The 19,306-nt window shown below is 48.1% G+C and overlaps 1 protein-coding gene across 1 annotated transcript; it reads right to left on the bottom strand.

Moving 5' to 3' along the window:
• Positions 1-709: 709 nt before the first annotated feature.
• Positions 710-18,947, bottom strand: gnat2 (guanine nucleotide binding protein (G protein), alpha transducing activity polypeptide 2). The gene is made up of 9 exons (XM_069190393.1): positions 18,561-18,947; positions 11,654-11,696; positions 10,129-10,270; positions 9,501-9,658; positions 7,351-7,479; positions 5,649-5,778; positions 4,171-4,324; positions 3,416-3,623; positions 710-2,614 (listed from the first exon to the last, which is right to left on the bottom strand). The coding sequence occupies exons 1-8, from the start codon at positions 18,676-18,678 to the stop codon at positions 3,433-3,435; spliced, it is 1,065 nt and encodes a 354-aa protein (XP_069046494.1). The 5' UTR covers positions 18,679-18,947; the 3' UTR covers positions 710-2,614; positions 3,416-3,432.
• Positions 18,948-19,306: the final 359 nt, after the last annotated feature.

Here is a 19,306-nt window from a genome sequence, read left to right on the forward strand (position 1 = left end):
TCGTTGTCAATATGTGGTTGAGAGACGTGAAGCGGTTGCTTTCATTGAAACAGGAAGTTGCTTTTCTTGGAAGATGAGTAATTTCTCCAGGCATGTGTAAGGCTTCCTTGATAGCTCCAGGAAGACTGCCCTCCCAGCGAAAGTCCTGAGCTCTCAACGGGTGACCCAAAGCCGGCACGTGCCAAATGATGAACATGGCATGTCCTCTGGGACAGTGTTGGAAATGTGAAGATGATGATCAAACCTACTCTTTACTTAGGTCTTTTACAAGGTGAACAAAGTACTGGGCCGTGTATAGCCTTTGGTTTCCCTTTTGAGTTGGTACTTCCTGTCATTTTTTGAAACTATTTTGAATAAAAATGCTCTGTGCGATTAATTGGAGTCTTTGTGGTTGGGGGTGCTATGACTCCCTGAGATTCTGAAGAGGCAGTTTGCTGATACAGCTTGCCAGATTGTGATGTCATGGCTGTGCTAGAGGGGTATCTTTGCAGTAAATCAGTCTCCTACCCCATTTAAATAATAGTATCTTAGTGTGGGGAGTAAAACCGAAAATGTAGGGTGGAATGTGTTTTTCTATGAGTTTTTTTTCTTTTGGTTTGTGTTTTTTTGCTTCACTTTCTAGGGAAGGTTTTGCCAACTTTCCTTTCCTTGTATGCCTTGTAGGAGCTTGTCCGAAGCCGGAATTGGCACTAACACTGAAGGTGTGGTAATGAGGAAATGAGATTTGTGAGACGATTGGAAAGTGGTGAATTTTTATCCTGGAGTCTAGGTTTTGCAATTGATATTGCTGTTCTTGTGTTGAGGACATGTTTAGTCCTGCCCCTTTAGCTACTGCGAATCATGGAGAAACTGGTGTTTTAATTGCCTGGGAAATGTCAAGGGAACTTAAGTTGTATAATGCTATCATTTCATGAGCCAGGTTTAAGTGTGTAGGTGGTTTGATCTGACAACACTACACATTAATCTGGAACTGGTCACTGTGCTGAAAACGCCCAGAACAGTGCTGTGTTTTCCAGCAGGGTAGTTAAACAGCAGTTCAGGAGTAGGTGATGAGTGGATGTACAAATTACATGCTTACATGCTAATACATATTTTAATTACAGGATTTGAAGTGAGGGCTGAGATTAAATATTGCACTTAAGAACTGAACTGAGGAAACTGACAGGTTGGTAGTTCCAGGGGTGAGCATTGTTGTAATTAGTGCTTATGGACAAAATCTGACTATAAAATCCAGGAAAAAACGTTTCTTAAATGCTCTCTCCTGCAGGCCTGGTTTACATCTAATACAGTAAACTCTTAAGTCTAGGTGAGAAATAGTTTGAGTGTGATTGAACTTGATTTTAAATTATGCTCTGAACCAGATTTCACTTGTTTGGACTCTGCAGTAAATTGACGCTTGTCTCTTTTCTGCTGATGAATGGAATTTGAGGTCCGTTTCGAAAACCTTCCCATGCTTGTTACTTCCAGAGTGCAGAAAACCTGCCAGGTGTTCCCTGATGCACAACTACTGGTATCTGTTGTACAGTCCTGTGGGAACTGTAATAGCACGTGATAGCACAATAGCAATATGATTTAAACTTCCCGTCTGTGCTCCTATGGAGTTGTGCTTAAGTGCAACAGAATGTTCTTGTTAACCCTTTTCTCTGCTCTAGCCCGCTGCAGAGTTGCTCCTGTCCATGAAGTTCTGTGCATCCCCAGGTGGTAGCTGCGTCACTGTTCATGCCAGGAGAGAGGAGTCATGCCGGTCCTGAGCCTTCTTATGGGAATGCAGATATCTTTTTCTGTTGTTTGGGAAGGTGTCCAAAAAAAAAGACCTGTGTGCATTTTGAATACTTTATTGTGTGCCACTATGGTTTACAATCCAGATACGGATTTGTACTGGAGTTGGACAAAACCAAATGCTGATCTAATATTTCACATTTAGAATGTTTTTGTCAAGATTACAGCTCTACTTTTTAAAATATTTACAAAATACCTCTCTAGTGTTTGCTTCTGGGCAAATGCATGACTATATTTCATGCTGATGTAAGCTTATTTAAATATATTGTAAAGGTGAAAGCAATCTGTTTAGGGGTTCTTTTTGGGTATGGCAAATAAGCTGGATTATCTGTGATATGACTTTTTTGCATTTAGAAATAGAAGCCAAGACACTAAAGACTAATTAAAAATTCAGCAAAAGATTACTATAAAATGGTATTTCTTTCAACCTCATGTAATATAGATGTTCGTTTAGGTTTTTAATTGGGTAAAATCATCTTTGCACATTTCTTAAGACCACGTCAGATATCTTCCACTCTTTAATAAGAATTACCTTGCCCATTTTTTTCAGCTACTGTATGTTCCCTGGAGACTGGAAACATTGTATTTTTTGGGGTTATGTTATTAGAGGGAGTTTGCTGTGCTGCAGAGTGTGGCGTTTCCTTTAGGGCGTTCCCCATGGAGAAATTGTGGTGGCTGGAAGGGTCATCTGTAGTTGAATCTGTGCTACGGAAACGGCTGCTCTGCAGTCAGGCTGCCACAGGGCCTGTGCTGTCTGCGCTCCTCACACAGTGCGACGCCTCGTGAAGCAAGAGTTGATTGATCAGGTGCAGGAAAAGAGAAGAAAGGGGGCTTTCTGCAGAAGAAAAGGGAAAATCATGCAAACCTCTTAATAAAAAAAATCATTCCATTTGGAGAAAAACTGTTTTCTAATGGCTCGCCTAAAGCCAGGTTCTTTCAGCAAAAGTATTAAGTTTACATTTTTGATGCTCGCACATTTGTTTTTGCAATATTTGTCACAGTGGGCCGGAATCTTGCCCAAGACTCGTTCTAAATTCTGAGACTAAAAAACGAAGAAATATGTTTATAGAGAACAAACGATCCTACATGCTTTTGTAATGAGAATTTGACTTAAAAAATAGTACATAGTATTAGTGGTGAAAGGAGAAGAAAAACATTGATTTGGCTGTGGAGCCTTCTTCAGGTGTGACAACCGAAGAAGGCTCCACAGCCGAAATGTTTTCTTATCTTCTCTTTTCAGCAAGGAATAAATCTGTACTTGTTCCTTGCAGCCTACGCATGCTGACACAGCTCCCTACTTAAATTACATAGTATTAGTGTTCATTCTTGGCAGGTATGACTACGTTATCAGCACCTAGATGGACATGAATTTCAAGTTTATCAAAGACAGAGGAGTAATATTCTAATCATGTCTTTAACAGAATATTACTGTCCTAAACTGTGTTAGATGATATTGTATTTCTATATTAGCCTTAACTAATCACTACCTAAACTACAAAATGTCCAATGTGTTTTATATGACAGCGTTAGGCTTAATGGATGTGATGGTGAATATTATTGGGTTTTCAGCACCTAAATTGGGACAGTTGACATCGGTTCCAGACACTGCAGGTTTTTCATGGCTATGAGAAGATACCTGTTTTATCAGGCTGGTTAGAAGAGACCACAGTCTTTCAGGTTTTCTTTGATGATGATGTCTGTGACAGCGTCGAACACAAATTTGACGTTCTGCGTGTCCGTGGCGCACGTCATGTGTGAGTAGATTTCTTTGACATCTTTTCTCATGTTCAGATCCAGGAACTGGTTCTTGATGTAATTGCCAGCATCCTCGAATGTGTTGGGCCCTGTATGTGGGTTTTTAGGGGTGTTAGCAGACAAACAATGACCGTGTCTTCTTACCAAGTGCTTTCAATATCACCGGTTGGTATTGAAAAATTTTAAATTAAGCTCATTGCTTTGTTTTCAAGAGACTCTTTTCCAGTTTGTGTCCTGAACTTTTTCACTCTGTTTACTGATTGCTGTGCAATTATTTCCCAAATATCAAACTATGTCCTGGAGATGAAAGCAATTCGTATCAAATATTAACATCAAGCACATGTAATGGGAGGGGAGTTCTTAATCGTGCTAAACACCTTGATGGATTAACTGCATTAAGTATACTTATTGAAGAGGCTATAATTAAGAAAGCTAGAAGATGGGTTAAATCAGTTTTGACCCTGTTTTCCTTGTTAAGCTACAGACCCTGTACTAAGTATCAGGCTCTCCAATGGGTAGCAGCCTGAGAGACACCCTGAGAAAAAAGCTGCCATCTTGTATTGGGGTTGTGGTTGGTGACCAGCAGGTGCTGAGGGCTGCTGCTGGATGCAGGCCTGTGGCAGGTGGGGAACTGACCATCGTAATCCGGGAAGCAGATGCTCAGGTGCACCTTCTTGACTTTCTCCAGGAAGAGGTCTTTCTTGTTGAGGAAGAGCACGATGGAGGTGGCAGCGAAGAACTTGTGGTTGCAGATGCTGTTGAAGAGGTGGAGGCTCTCATGCATCCGGTTCTGGAGGGGGAACACGGAAGTGATGGTGAGGCAAGATTCCAGTAAGCTAGGGCGCTCACGACTCCTCGTTTAGACAGAAATAAGAGAGCAGGCTTATATGCAATCACTCCTATTCCCATTTCCAAGCTTGCAAAAAATTCCAGACTTGTTTCATACCGTTGGAAGAAATACCTTAGTGGGATGTTTTTTAGACCCAGGTAGTGAGATCAGAAATTGAAACAAAACTGATCATTTAGAGGACAGTTGACATCAGTGATCAAACAGCACAGGCGCCAGGTCCTTGGCCAGACGTGGAATGGACAGTTTTAAAGAGCAGCAATGGACTCGCCAGCCCTGGAGCTCCGCAAACAATCACACACAGGAAGGAGCAACTGACTTCCTCAGGCCAGCTCTGGCTGTGAAGGGAGAGGCGAGACTTGTGAGACTGGCTGGGCAGATCCAAAAGCAGTGGAATGGTGGGTGTTAAATAATTGTGGGACCCAACAGCTAAGAACCGTTTCCAGAACTGGGTTGACTGGGCAGTGTTTTTGTATTTGAGGTGCATGGATCAGGTTAGGAGAATAGAGGGTTGGGATTGAAGAGATGTTCGCAAACTAGAGAGCTAAGATCGCCTACAGAGACAGTCACACAGAGATTATTTAGGAAAAGCCTGATGGAGAAAGAGCAAATGGCTGATCTTTGCAGAAGATAACCCCCAAGCCCACCCCCGATCCACCGTGAAAAATTAAAACAAAAGCTTTCTTTCATATAGTGAGACCCATGCAAATCAGCTGCTAAACAATGCTGTCTTTTGAGCTCCTACCCCCATGTCATCCTGATAAGGAGACCGCAGCTGATACTGGAGAACAGCAAATTTGCCTGCCCACCATGCATGACCTGTGTATCCTAATTCTACCCTGTCCAGGCAAATACTCTGGCCTGCATTTCTTCTTGCATCTGCAGGTGTGTTTTGTGTATCCCAGCTTGACAGGTTCATTTCTGCCCAAGCAACTTTGATTAAATGTTGACTGTGGCGCATTTAAAAACTTAATCTTGACTTTAGGGTTTAAAGAAAAGGCTCAATACTTAGAATTGACCTTTTAAGGGTCTGAATGTCAGATCGCGCAAAACCTCTTATGCTTCTGTTCTCTGTATCATCTTGAAATGAAACTTTGAATTCTCCCATTAACTACTTTGTGGTGTGTGTGTGTGTGTGTGTGTTTTAAGTGATTTTCAGACGAGGGTTGTATAGAGCTGATCTGCCACATGGGCTGTTGGTGTTGCCAGGACACGTTTCCCCATATCTGATCGCTGCTGGCGAGTTAGTGCCCACAGTAAGACTCACCACTTCATCGTCTTCCACCAGAACCATGTCATACGCACTGAGGGCCCCGCAGAAGATGATGCAGGTCACGCCTTCGAAGCAATGGATCCATTTCTTGCGTTCTGACCTTTGACCCCCCACGTCAAACATTCTGCCAAAGGGGAGGAGTTGCAAAGACTTGTAACAATGGAACTGGAAGTCAGAGGAGGACTTGCTCTTATGCTTAATCACTTGGCTGATACTTTTGTCCAAAATGACTTAATTTGCACCCTTGAATACAAATGTGTGTCTTACTGGAGGGTACACCAGCAGTTTTTCACCTGGGATTTGAACCCACAACCCAGTTTTGATTTCAGATTTCTGACGACTGAACCACTGCCCACCCCATGTGTCACTATTCTGCCCTGGTGACTGTGGGGTTTATTAGCCTTTTGGTCTTGGATCAAGGTATGTATTCTCAGTGTAATTTGCTGTGCAGTCCCACACTCTTCCAGCAAATCCCATGTTCATCTGCAGTGTGACGCAGTGCGGTGCCCTCCAGCAGCCTGTCTGTATCTGCAGGCCGATGAGCTGCGCAGTGCGGTGCCCTCCAGCAGCCTGTCTGTATCTGCAGTGTGACGCACTGCGCAGTGCGGTGCCCTCCAGCAGCCTGTCTGTATCTGCAGTGTGACGCACTGCGCAGTGCGGTGCCCTCCAGCAGCCTGTCTGTATCTGCAGTGTGACGAGCTGCGCAGTGCCGTGCCCTCCAGCAGCCTGTCTGTATCTGCAGTGTGACGCACTGCGCAGTGCGGTGCCCTCCAGCAGCCTGTCTGTATCTGCAGTGTGACGAGCTGCGCAGTGCCGTGCCCTCCAGCAGCCCGTCTGTATCTGCAGTGTGACGCACTGCGCAGTGCGGTGCCCTCCAGCAGCCTGTCTGTATCTGCAGTGTGACGCACTGCGCAGTGCCGTGCCCTCCAGCAGCCTGTCTGTATCTGCAGTGTGACGCACTGCGCAGTGCCGTGCTCTCCAGCAGCAGCCTGTCTGTATCTGCAATGTGACGCACTGCGCAGTGCCGTGCTCTCCAGCTGCAGCCTGTCTGTATCTGCAGTGTGACCGCTGCGCAGCGCCGTGCCCTCCAGCAGCCTGTCTGTATCTGCAGTGTGAAGCACTGCGCAGTGCGGTGCCCTCCAGCAGCCTGTCTGTATCTGCAATGTGACGCACTGCGCAGTGCCGTGCCCTCCAGCAGCCTGTGTGTATCTGCAGTGTGACGCACTGCGCAGTGCCGTGCCCTCCAGCAGCCTGTCTGTATCTGCAATGTGACGCACTGCGCAGTGCCGTGCTCTCCAGCTGCAGCCTGTCTGTATTTGCAGTGTGACCGCTGCGCAGCGCCGTGCCCTCCAGCAGCCTGTCTGTATCTGCAGTGTGAAGCACTGCGCAGTGCGGTGCCCTCCAGCAGCCTGTCTGTATCTGCAATGTGACGCACTGCGCAGTGCCGTGCCCTCCAGCAGCCTGTCTGTATCTGCAGTGTGACGCACTGCGCAGTGCCGTGCCCTCCAGCAGCAGCCTGTCAGTATCTGCAGTGTGACGCACTGCGCAGTGCCGTGCTCTCCAGCAGCCTATCTGTAGCTGCAGTGTGACGCACTGCGCAGTGCCGTGCCCTCCAGCAGCCTGTGTGTATCTGCAGTGTGACGCACTGCGCAGTGCCATGCCCTCCAGCAGCAGCCCTTGAAGGGTCAGAGCTCACCTGAAGTGCACGTCCTTGAAGGAGAACTGCTCCTCGATGATGCCCGTGGTCTTGACTCGCGACCGCAGCACATCCTGCTCATTGGGCAGGTAGTTGGGGGCCGTGATTCTGTCAAGCTCGTTGAGGTAGCTGCAAGACAGAGGGTGTTTTACAGGCCTGTTTCTTCTGCTACTGCTCTTTCTAGCTTCACTGTGACTTTGTTTTAGGTAATCTAGTATTTACAGTGCGTAGCACTCAGGCTACAGTAATAGAAGAAGCCTGCTGCTCCTCCAGAGACAGGGTTAGTGAACAGGAGGCACAACTTTGCATTGAATAGTGGAACTTGTTTCTCATGCATTTCATGTTTAAAATTAGTCAGCATTTTTTTTAAATGTCTGTCCTCAAATGTCATCTGGCCATGACCACTTCCCTCCTTAATCTCACTGGTGCCCATTTCCTCTTACTGATAAAATCCACAGGAGAATTCAGATACAGCAAAATATACATTTTCCCTGATAAGACGTTTTGAAAGGGTACTGAGCTGTTTTCTTTTTAATTTAGATTGGTAGTTTTTTCTCTAAGAGTGTGAAGGGTGTACAGGTGAGGAGCTGTACCCTACTCTGCTGTGTGTGTGTGTATGAGGGGTGTACAGGTGGGGAGCTGTACCCTTCCCTGCTGTGTGTGTGTGTGAGGGGTGTACAGGTGGGGAGCTGTACCCTTCCCTGCTGTGTGTGTGTGAGGGGTGTACAGGTGAGGAGCTGTACCCTACTCTGCTGTGTGTGTGTGAGGGGTGTACAGGTGAGGAGCTGTACCCTTCCCTGCTGTGTGTGTGTGAGGGGTGTACAGGTGGGGAGCTGTACCCTTCCCTGCTGTGTGTGTGTGAGGGGTGTACAGGTGAGGAGCTGTACCCTACTCTGCTGTGTGTGTGTGAGGGGTGTACAGGTGAGGAGCTGTACCCTTCCCTGCTGTGTGTGTGTGAGGGGTGTACAGGTGAGGAGCTGTACCCTACTCTGCTGTGTGTGTGTGAGGGGTGTACAGGTGAGGAGCTGTACCCTTCCCTGCTGTGTGTGTGTGAGGGGTGTACAGGTGAGGAGCTGTACCCTACTCTGCTGTGTGTGTGTGAGGGGTGTACAGGTGAGGAGCTGTACCCTTCCCTGCTGTGTGTGTGTGTGAGGGGTGTACAGGTGGGGAGCTGTACCCTTCCCTGCTGTGTGTGTGTGTGAGGGGTGTACAGGTGGGGAGCTGTACCCTTCCCTGCTGTGTGTGTGTGAGGGGTGTACAGGTGAGGAGCTGTACCCTACTCTGCTGTGTGTGTGTGAGGGGTGTACAGGTGAGGAGCTGTACCCTTCCCTGCTGTGTGTGTGTGAGGGGTGTACAGGTGAGGAGCTGTACCCTACTCTGCTGTGTGTGTGTGAGGGGTGTACAGGTGAGGAGCTGTACCCTTCCCTGCTGTGTGTGTGTGAGGGGTGTACAGGTGAGGAGCTGTACCCTTCCCTGCTGTGTGTGTGTGAGGGGTGTACAGGTGAGGAGCTGTACCCTTCCCTGCTGTGTGTGTGTGAGGGGTGTACAGGTGAGGAGCTGTACCCTACTCTGCTGTGTGTGTGTGAGGGGTGTACAGGTGAGGAGCTGTACCCTTCCCTGCTGTGTGTGTGTGAGGGGTGTACAGGTGAGGAGCTGTACCCTACTCTGCTGTGTGTGTGTGAGGGGTGTACAGGTGAGGAGCTGTACCCTTCCCTGCTGTGTGTGTGTGAGGGGTGTACAGGTGAGGAGCTGTACCCTTCCCTGCTGTGTGTGTGTGAGGGGTGTACAGGTGAGGAGCTGTACCCTACTCTGCTGTGTGTGTGTGAGGGGTGTACAGGTGAGGAGCTGTACCCTTCCCTGCTGTGTGTGTGTGAGGGGTGTACAGGTGAGGAGCTGTACCCTACTCTGCTGTGTGTGTGTGAGGGGTGTACAGGTGAGGAGCTGTACCCTACTCTGCTGTGTGTGTGTGAGGGGTGTACAGGTGAGGAGCTGTACCCTTCCCTGCTGTGTGTGTGTGAGGGGTGTACAGGTGAGGAGCTGTACCCTTCCCTGCTGTGTGTGTGTGAGGGGTGTACAGGTGAGGAGCTGTACCCTTCCCTGCTGTGTGTGTGGGAGGGGTGTACAGGTGAGCTCTCCCCAGCCCCACTCACTAGGCAGCAGAGTCGTTGAGCTGGTATTCGGCTGCCCTCTCGAAGCAGGCCTGCACCCCTGAATCTTTCCATAGCTTCTTGATGACGGTCACCAGCTCTGCTGGCATGGTGCCTTCCTCGATGGAGTCTGCCAGGTTGAAAAGCTTCTGCCCGTCTTCCTGGAGAAGAATAGCGGAGAGCCGTGACTCCCACATTATAGGTTGTCATGGTTACGTAAGCCCTTTAAGTTGTTTTTTTAGATTAGCCATTTTCACTATGGAAGGGTTTTGTGAGTTGTTTCCTGTGTGGCCAAAGTCAGAGAAGTGATTCTGGGCCAAATGTCTAAAACACTTGCAATCTAAACACCTGTTGGGTCTCTTGTATTTGTGACTAAACTGGCACAAAGGGGTTCGAGCGTTCCTTGATTTTTTAGTGTTTGGTAGCACACAAGGCCAACTTTCCTTTGGACAAAGTTAAGGGTTTGTCTGGTTGTGTGCACTTAAATGAACCCGGGGCCACCAGCAATGCCACAGGTCCCATGGCAGCACCATGAGGGACCTGGAGAGTGGGTCCCATCCAGGGCTTTTCCTGCTTGTGGGCTGCAGGGAGCAGTGGCGGGCTGAGGAATGGGAAGCCGGGCTGTACTGACCGCTTTGCTGGGCTCGCCATAGTCAATCCCCAGGGTGCTCATGGCCCTGATGATGGCCACGATGGACTGCAGGATATTGCCGTAGATGATGGCTCTGAATTCCAGACACTCCTGTTCTGAGTAGCCATCTTGATGGATAATCCTGAAGGATTACAAGAGCAAAACAAAAGGTTACAGAATGAGTTGAGCCCCAGCACATTCATCCATCATCCAGGGGTCTGCAACTCTTGGCTTTGTTGGCTGTGCTGATCAGTTTGTGCTTGAAACATGCAACTCGATCTGGTTCCTGGTTTCAGACATAAATTCTGACACTCTGTAATGTCTGTCAGTGATTTTGGAGAGATGATCTGGAGTCCCTTTCAAGGAAGGAGAACAAATGTGTGCTCTGTCCCATCTCGTGCCCCAGGGCTTGAAGGACTAGCTCACTGCAACACTAACCTGGACAAATGGCTTTCTGGTGACAGGATGGATAAGGGATGAAAAGAAAAAACAATTTTGAGTCTTCATCTCCACATCTGGGAAACATGGTTTTTTTCCAGTCCTGGAGAAGGTAATTCACTCTCTAAATCGTCTCGGGATGCATTGTGCCATTCGCTTTCTCAGCACTGCTCAATGCTGCTCTTTCTTAAATGTGCCACCTAGTGGCGCATTCGTGTTACTTCAGATTGCTCGGAGCGACAGTACAGTATATAAATCTGACTGGAGTTTCACTAAGTCTTGCTAATTGATTTTAATTTTTTCAGGTTTCCTCTTTTCCTTCTCTTTTTTAAAGAAAATAAAGTGTTTCAAACAAGAGGAAGCTTTAGTTTTCTTTTTAGCCACTCTTAAAGGAGCTGGGGTTCGTTGGAGTGGCTGCCCAGCTGCTGTAATTTTTCAGGGTCTTATCGGATATGCTCACAGATGCTGTTCCCAGCCACCCCTCCAGCTCATTTCCCCAAAATACCCCAGCCCATGCGCCCACATCTGTCAGCACTGCTGGCTGTGGGCACTGGCACTCCTGCCAGTCTGTGTGGGAAGCCTTTTAGGCCCTTTCTACTTTGGTCACACTAAATAAAACCGCGCCAGTGGGAAGAGGAGGGAGAATTCAGCCTTGTGGTCAATTCTGATGCCTATGCTTGTGTTTGAGGAGGCTGGAGTGTCAGACAGGCTTGGCGTGTCACTTCCCTGTGATCAGGAAACATGTTAGACGTTTGTGAAATTGTGATTTTACTGCAAATGCACCAGTGGAATGCTGTCTTCTAGTTGCAAGCAGGCATAATTTATCTGGATGCCTGTGCTCCTGATCCTGCAGATGACGGGGGTCAGGGGGAGCCAGACCCTCTTGGGCGCAACTGAGCTGAGGGGCTTTTGCACATGGACAATCTAGCATTAAGGCTATATGGTTTTTTTCTGTGTTTAAAGCTTGACAGTTCATTCCTCAATGTGGTCTCTTGTTTCTGCACACTGGTCATGGGAGCTGCAATGATTCATGAGGCACTCGGGGGGTGGCACCAGTGCGAGTCAGGTTCTGCGTGCAAATACTAACTTCATCTGCTTGACGATCGTGCTCTTCCCGGACTCTCCTGCCCCTGCAAGACAAAAAAACAGGAAAGTCACTTGTCACGTATTCCTGATTGTTAACATCAGGGACACCTGACTCCATTAGGTTTCGTTTGCTTCACATAGTAACAAAACCCTTGAAGCCTTTCAGAGGTCTAGTTCTTAGCTCGGTACCGTCCTGGGACTCCCAGAGCACCAGTATGACAGGATAGTCGTTGCCTTTCTGGACACCCGGAAAGTTCTGGTAGAAGACGTGCAAAGCGCTGCTGCCGCTAAGCTCCTTATCCCCTGGGGAGGAGCGGCTTATCCCTGTTGGCTAATCGGCTGAGCAGTGATGTTGCTGGTGGCCACCAGCCCCAGTGCTGTGCAGCGCAGGCCTGCCTTACGGATTACGGGCTCAGAAATATCCAGAGTCCAGGAAAAATGGCACTTCAGGGTACTGACAGCTGTAAGAAAGGTCCATCCAGAGGAGGTCACTGCATAGTTAAGTTACGTCCGTCTGTAATGCTGTTTTGTATGAAGGTAAATTGATATGATGTACAGTATTGTCACCCTCATGAAGGTTTCTGCTCTCCAGGAGAGAAGCAGTGACCTCTGACCTCAGCAAGGAGCATTGTGAAGGCCACGTCCTGTTTTGAATACCAGTGACCTCCGGTTTTAGCTGGGGCACATGGTCAGTGCAGTCACTGTTCCTTCAGTCCTGTGGACAGTACCTGTAGGTAACTAACAGCCGGAACAGTGAAGTCCTGATTTTGCAGCTTAGAGGAAACAATTCAAACTTCTTATTTTTTCTGCTTTTTGACAGTCTTGGAGATACTGACTCACGAGATCAAATCTTTGCTTGAAAGGGGATGCAACCAGCTCTCAGCCACCTTCCTCTATGTATAGTAATGCTGTTTGTTGTTCGGGCAGAGCGAGGGTTAAATGTTCTTGTGTGATCTTGACCGACTGTGACCCTTAGTCAGTTCTCACCCCTTCTGGACTGGACGCCTTCATCTGAGCGACCTCAGAGTCGCCCCCAAGCTGTATTCATGTAGTCACCCCATTTTCAAACGAGAACCCCAGGCTGTTAGGGAACACCAGCGCTGTCTGTTCAAGCTTGGTTTTCAACCTAGAAGTTCTCAGTTTCTTAAACTTTTTGGAAAGTCTGCAACTTGGTCCTCCAGCAGGGCATGTTTTGAAGGACTTTTTTTTAGCTTTCATTTGCTGCTCAGTTGTGAAGCAGACACGCGAGCTAGTGGGATTTGAACGTGCCACTGTCGATAATGATCGGGATTATTCTGTTCTTAAACCATGAGATTGACGTGCTTCAGTGAGTACACCCCTGAGGAAATTAGTACAGTTTTAATATCTGTGTTTCCTGTGTTAGCCTAGACACCCACGTACAGTATCTGAAAACATATTAAGGAAGACAGAAACTCAGTTTTAATGATCCCTCAGCATCCAAATGACCTGACATGAAGGCTGCTATAGCGTCAGAATGAGCTGCTTTTTATCATCTAGACCCAAAGCACCACCTCTGCGAAGGCACTGAAATAGAGAATAATGATTCCTGTGCTTCACAGTGATGCCGGATTGCCTGCTTGCCAACACAGCTGCTAACCTGAGCCATTCTGGAAAAAAGGGAGGCCAGTCCTGAGTCCTCACAACTCCATGGTCCTTTTAAATTTGAGGGGAAAACGTTATCTGGCTTTGTTCATTCAGGGAGCAGAGCTGTCTGTGTTGGGGTGTTACTGGGAAAGTTTCTAATATACTTTAGTCCCAGTAAAGACATCTAACCTTAAGGGTCTGCACTGTTGCTGAATTATTACTAGAGGACAAGCTGTTGTCATCTGGCACTGAAAGCTCTGCTCTGAGTCTGTCACAAGAGATACTTGTGAAGTAAAATCCACTCACAAGTGAACCCACTTTTCCTCTTTGGAGGACGATTTTATACACGTATTTTCAGAATAGTTTGTGGGATCTCAGTGCATCTCGCAAGGCTTGTGATAAACAACTGTGAAAATATGGTAAAACACATGTCATTTACCCGAAAGGCATGGATGTTGTACAGCCAATGAAAGGAAAGGTTTTGACTAAATTCTTTGGAGCCTTGTGACTCGATTTTATGCTGTTCAGAAAATGCTCATGGGAAACGCTAGTGGGAAAATGGTGCCCTCTTGTGGCAATTGATCCAAAGTGAACAACTCTATAGCATTTGTTTTTAATAAGCGGGAGAAGGCTTCCGTTTTGATCTTGGCTCATTCTTTTCCTGGTCTTGAGCCGAGCCTCATGTTCTCTTACGGAGGTTATATTATAGCCTAAGCAGAGCTTGGCAGAAGCCTGCACTGTTTTTTAGAACAACTGTGAACTGGTGTTCTAGAATGTCTCTGATGTATTGGACAGAGGGTTGCGGTTAAGGATGAATGGATCTTCCCTGGATACTCCAGCTTTTGCATGCAGATAGCCTGGAAAGTGTGAAAGCCCCAGCCGGTGTGATTTCCAGGGGTATCAGCGTCACGTTCTGAGCACTCTTTTCTTCTGCTGTGAAATGAAACAATGTCGCTACGGTCTGTTTTTAAACTGGTGGCTTCCTGCCCTTTGCTGTGGTCCAGAGTTCTTCCACTGCAGGGGGTTGAACTGCCTGGGGGTGCATCCCAGAGGGAGCAAGGAGGCTGGAGGTTCCTACACCCAGCTCCCATCCTCAGGGCCTCCTTTAAAAAAGCCGGATGAAGCTTGCTGTGTGTTTAAGAGCATGCTGTCAGGATTTCCAGAGTATTTCAGTGCCAGGCTCTAAAGTCTGCAGCTTCACCCATTCGCCAAAGAAAAGAGATCTGGGTGGCGAAAGGTTCACTGACTGTTTAGTAACCACAGGGCTGCAAATTTGAAAGGGCCTTGTTTAAGACAAATAAGACTTTTTTTTTTAGTGTCATCTTTAATGAACTTGAACTTGAACTTTATTGCCATATGTAACCGGTACATGTACTGGTACAATGGAAGTCTTACTTACAGAAAGTCTCTCGATTGTTAAAACAAGTGTAAAAACACAAAGTGCAGAGAGTGCATCAAGACAAAATACAAGCAAACAGTAGACAATGTACAAGTAAACAGTCTGAATGTAAACAATGCAGACGTGTAAACAATGACTGGAAATGTGCAATAAATAAGAAATCATAATGTGGTAGATGGTATAGGTGTGAGGTCCGAGGGACATGGCTAAATGTGTTCGCCAATTGCACTTATTATCGTCCGTGGTGTGTGTGGTAATGCACAGTATACGCAGAGCCTGTTTGGAATTTCATCAAATGGGAATTCTTGTCAGTTGTTTGCAAGGAAGATGCAAACAAGACAATCTTGCAGCCACAGGTGATGAGAGTGCAGGACACCGGGGTCCTGACCAGCAGGAAGCTGCCCCCAGTCTGTGAAACTGCAGTATTGACTTGAGCACTGTCTTTGGCTGAACTCATGAGTCAATATTTGTTGCAGTCTAGCTGGCCAGCATGACAAGGTTCATTTTTAGGCTGTGACTCTGTACCCAGCATACACCAAACTGCCAAACCCATCTTACAAACGCCTACCGGTGAACTTGGTACATTATTTTGTGACATTCATTGCTGAATGTTGAGGGCAAGTCTTTATGGGACTTTCTGTTGCATAGATGTGGGCATTTTCTGTCTGTTGCTCAGGTTTTTACCTGGCATAGCATGTAGCAACATGATAGTGAGTGAGAGTTGGGAGCACAGGACGCAGTGGGTGATGCAGTCAGGTCCTTCACCTGAGGCACCTAACGAAGGCTCCAGAGCTGAAACATTGTCTTTTTTCTTTTCCTTCCAGCATGGAATAAACATTTACCTGTTCCTATGAAAGGAGCATGATAACTCCTCTAGTATCTGCTGAATATCTATTTTTCAGTTTCCATTTAGCTGGAAAAACCCTAAAAGGCTTTTGCTTCTCCTGGCTGAATGTGTGAGGAAGAAGGACTTATTTCAGTGCTGCAGAGCCTTCAGACTCTCAGGCCCATGATGCATTTCCTCCCAGCTTTTGGTCATTATTCCCACAGCCCTTTGCTGGCCTGTGTTTGGTGAATAGTATTTTGTTATATGGCAGAATCTGAAGCTCAAAGGGAAGCACTGTTCCATGGGAGGAGTCATGTGTACGAGACGCCCTGCAGGGGTGGGGACTGCGCTGACTTCAGCTCAGGTCAGACCTGCCGGCCAGGGAGCAGTCAGGAGCGGTACCACGTGCACCTGGAGGAGCATCGGATAATCCTGGGTTAAGTCAGACGGAAGATGATTAGCGTGAGTAAACCTGACAGGAAGAGAGGATAATGGGGTTACTGTGAGCCTTGTCGAAAGCCGGCCAAATCCGCCCATCAGATCAGGGAGGGTCTTTCTGACCCTAGAGCAGCAAGCCAGGCTCTCCCCTCTCTTCTCTTCGCTGTCTTCTCTCATTCCTTTTTCTCTTTCTCTCTTCCCTTTCTTTCTCTCTCCTCCAGTCTCACCCCCTGCCTTTCTTCCTCTCTCTCTCAATGCTCACATTGGCATTTCTGTGTGTGCAGGGTTGTCCCATTGGCTTTGTTCTGGTTTTATTTACTTATTTATTGCTGAGCTTCACTCAAGCGGAACTCCACGTGCTGAAAATAGACCTGTCACAAAGACTTTTCCCCCTTTCAGTCTTTTGGATTGCACAGCGCCTCCTACAGCTCAGCGCTCACCAGCCTGCCCCACTGTGGGCTGTGCTGCTTCCTCGGGCCAAATGGAAGGGAAAACAAAGGACAGTACACTTCAGGACACGAGTCACAATGTTGAGGCCCCGAACAACCCCCGCCAACAAACCCCGAGCAGCACTGAAACGTGAGCTCTCCAAGCAGCTGCTCTCCACACGCAGAGCTCATTAGGATTAGTGTTCTATTAGCAAATAAAGGCAGAGGTCGTTCAGAATGGTGTAACATGCGAGACACGAGTGCAAAGGAAAGAGCTAAGAGCTGTTTCAAAGTGGCAGTAGCCCAGGCTGCGCTCAGCCAGTGGATAACGGGCTCGGATCAGAACCAGGAACAGGGCAGGCGTGTTCAGCTGGTGGATTGAGGGCGAGCCTGTTTCCCCACTGTAGCTCCAGTGAGTGAATTGAAATTTCTGGAACGCTTTCAAATTTGAATCTTTGTCTCATTGGTGAAGAACTTGTATCCTGTGTGCATAGCTGTACCTACAGTAACAACAGGTTTTCCCTAAAAATACTTGGGAAATACAGTTGGGAAATACTCATGTGCTCTGCTAGTCTTTTGCTTCAGGGGGGTAAAGCCCCCGGGCTGGGAGGAGGTCAGCTGGGAATGGTGGTATCAGGCCTTCGTGTCTCTCTTCGTTCCCTTTTTGCTAAGAGAGCCCAATCAGCATGAGCATTTGAGGAGGGGCAGGCAGGGCTGTGGTCAGGAGATCCCTGGCGAGAGAGGAATCCGCCTGCTGCCCCAGGCGACTCACTTGGCTTTTTAGCTCCCCTTTGTACTCAAGGGTGTGAGGAGGAGCAGCACTAAGCTTCATGAGGGGTGTGGTGGGGGGGGCATTTAATCCATTCAGCCAGTAATGTAGTACACTATTCCCAAACCAGTCTGACTTTCCATTTCCAGGAGGGTGGACTTTGGGATATGGTAACCCCTAAAACAGCTGAAAGTAACCGATGAAGCTGTAACTGTCCCCCACAGTGAGCGCTATAGCCTCACCAGCACCCCGCTCGCCCACGACCTGCCAGCTCAGCCTGTCGCACTTCTTTGCTAGACCTCATCTCCAGCAGGCCTGCTCTTCGGGCTCGCTCCATTTCCTACTCCTTCGTAGGATGTGCTCCCAGAGTTTGAACCTCTTTGCAATGAAGGCATGTCTTCATTTCGGGTCTCACACAATGTTGTCAAAAATCTCTGCAAGCCTGCTGGCTGTTTCCTTGCACCTGAACGTAGCGCTGTGGAAGCCATTTTTGGCTGGGTTCCCGTTCCGGTCTGTAGTCCTGCTGTGTTGACATAAATCTATTCCTCAGAGAGCTCTTGTAGAAGAGCAGGAGCCACAGCAAGTGCTGAGTGTGGAGAGATTGAATATGTGACACATTAACTCCTCTCAGCCCAGACTCACCTGGCTAAGTGCTTACTAGAGCAAGCTGGTGATAAGTGAGACAGCTGCCTGCAAACACAGGCCCAGTCCACAGCAAGGTCCACCAAACACCAGCTCAAACATGTCCCCGGAGATTCTGTCCACTTCCTGTAGACCACACTTCCTGAAGGGTGGGCACTGTCCTAAGTGGGTTTTCCTCACCCCTTTAACTTTGCTAGTGCTTAACACCACGACATGGCTCCCAAACTAAAGCTTCTAAGAAGTGCCTGAAACAAAACAACCATCAAGACTAACTTGTTCATGACCAAAAGAGATTAAAAGAGCTACTCTGTTTATCTGCCTGCATGATGGATTCTTTTAGGTTTGTGTTAATATGTACAGCCTGCCTACTGTAGGAGACACAATTCAAAGCCCCTGCGAGTCAGCCTAGCCTGGCAGTGTTAGACCATGCTGGAGAATGCCCAGCAGCACTGGCGGCTACTGGTTGCCAGTTTTACCAGCTGAGTTCTGTGTAAGCTGGCCATGCTAAGCCTCCTACTTGCCCAGCTATAACGCACATGTCCGCAATGGGTGGCTAACACTACCCGTTGTGCTGTCCTTGCCTGCAGTTTTTCATGTGAAGACCTTTTGTGACTCTTGAACAAACAGCCTGTTGCCATAGCAGCGAAGGGCTGCCTGTGTGTGTGGACCACACTGACCTGGACCCTGGTAGGCTCTTCCTCAACGGTGCCAAGACCGGGCTGACCCAGCCCACGCCAGGGAACAGCGGTTTGACGCTGGGTGAAGGAGCTTTAGGGGTGGTGAGAACCCCGAGTCACTTACCCAGCAGCAGCAGCTTCACGGTCTTGGACTCCTTGTCCGCGTCCTCCTGCAGCTTCTTCTCCAGCTCCTTGGACCTCTTGGCCAGCTCCTTGTCCTCTGCGCTTGCTCCACTCCCCATGTCCAGCTCGTCTCCTCCCTCCTCCAGCTCCAGATCCGAAAGGAAGGAAATCTTGAAGGCAGTGCGCTGCGCCCGGCAGGAGCGACAGGTGGCAAGGTGGTCCTGGGTTAGGCTGAGCTGGGTGAGGGGTTCCGACAGCCGGAGCGGGAGAAGCAGGGGGAGACGGAGGAGCGCGGAGATCCAGGCGGGCAGGTGGCCACTCGCAGACTGCTGAGCTCCTGCCCAGAGACCTCCCCTCTCTGCCTGTGCTGCTCTGCTCTCCACCCTAATTCTCCTCACTTAACCCAATTTCTTAGTGGTGGATTGTGGTGGTGTTGGGGAGGGAGGGGGGAGGTTGATCTTCCTGTGCACACTGGGAAATCCAATTAGCTCGGCCCAAGGACAGAGAAGGGTGAAAAGAGTAGATGTATGTTCACTGAAAGGTTTTCTGGCCGAATTGATTTAAATTCCGGAGTTTTGTGCAAATAGTGGCATGCTCTGGCCCCCCTGTTTGACAGAGAGTTACCACTTGAAGTGTCTGTTTCAGAAGGCTGTAAACACAGTGCCTCTATACTGTACATTGTTAATCATTTGCTTTTTTTGCCTTTCAAACATGATCAAAACACCAGAATACACCACCTGGTTCTCA

This window comes from Lepisosteus oculatus, chromosome 5, assembly GCF_040954835.1.
Source record: "Lepisosteus oculatus isolate fLepOcu1 chromosome 5, fLepOcu1.hap2, whole genome shotgun sequence".
Taxonomy (NCBI): Eukaryota; Metazoa; Chordata; class Actinopteri; order Semionotiformes; family Lepisosteidae; genus Lepisosteus; species Lepisosteus oculatus.

Coding starts and splice junctions, on each gene's coding strand:
- gnat2 (XM_069190393.1), bottom strand. CDS start 18,678: ATGGGGAGTGGAGCAAGCGCAGAGGACAAGGAGCTGGCCAAGAGGTCC. Junction 9,659..10,128: donor ATGGCGAGCCCAGCAAAGCG/GTCAGTACAGCC, acceptor ATTCTTCTCCAG/GAAGACGGGCAGAAGCTTTT. Junction 5,779..7,350: donor TTCAAGGACGTGCACTTCAG/GTGAGCTCTGAC, acceptor CCCCTTTGGCAG/AATGTTTGACGTGGGGGGTC.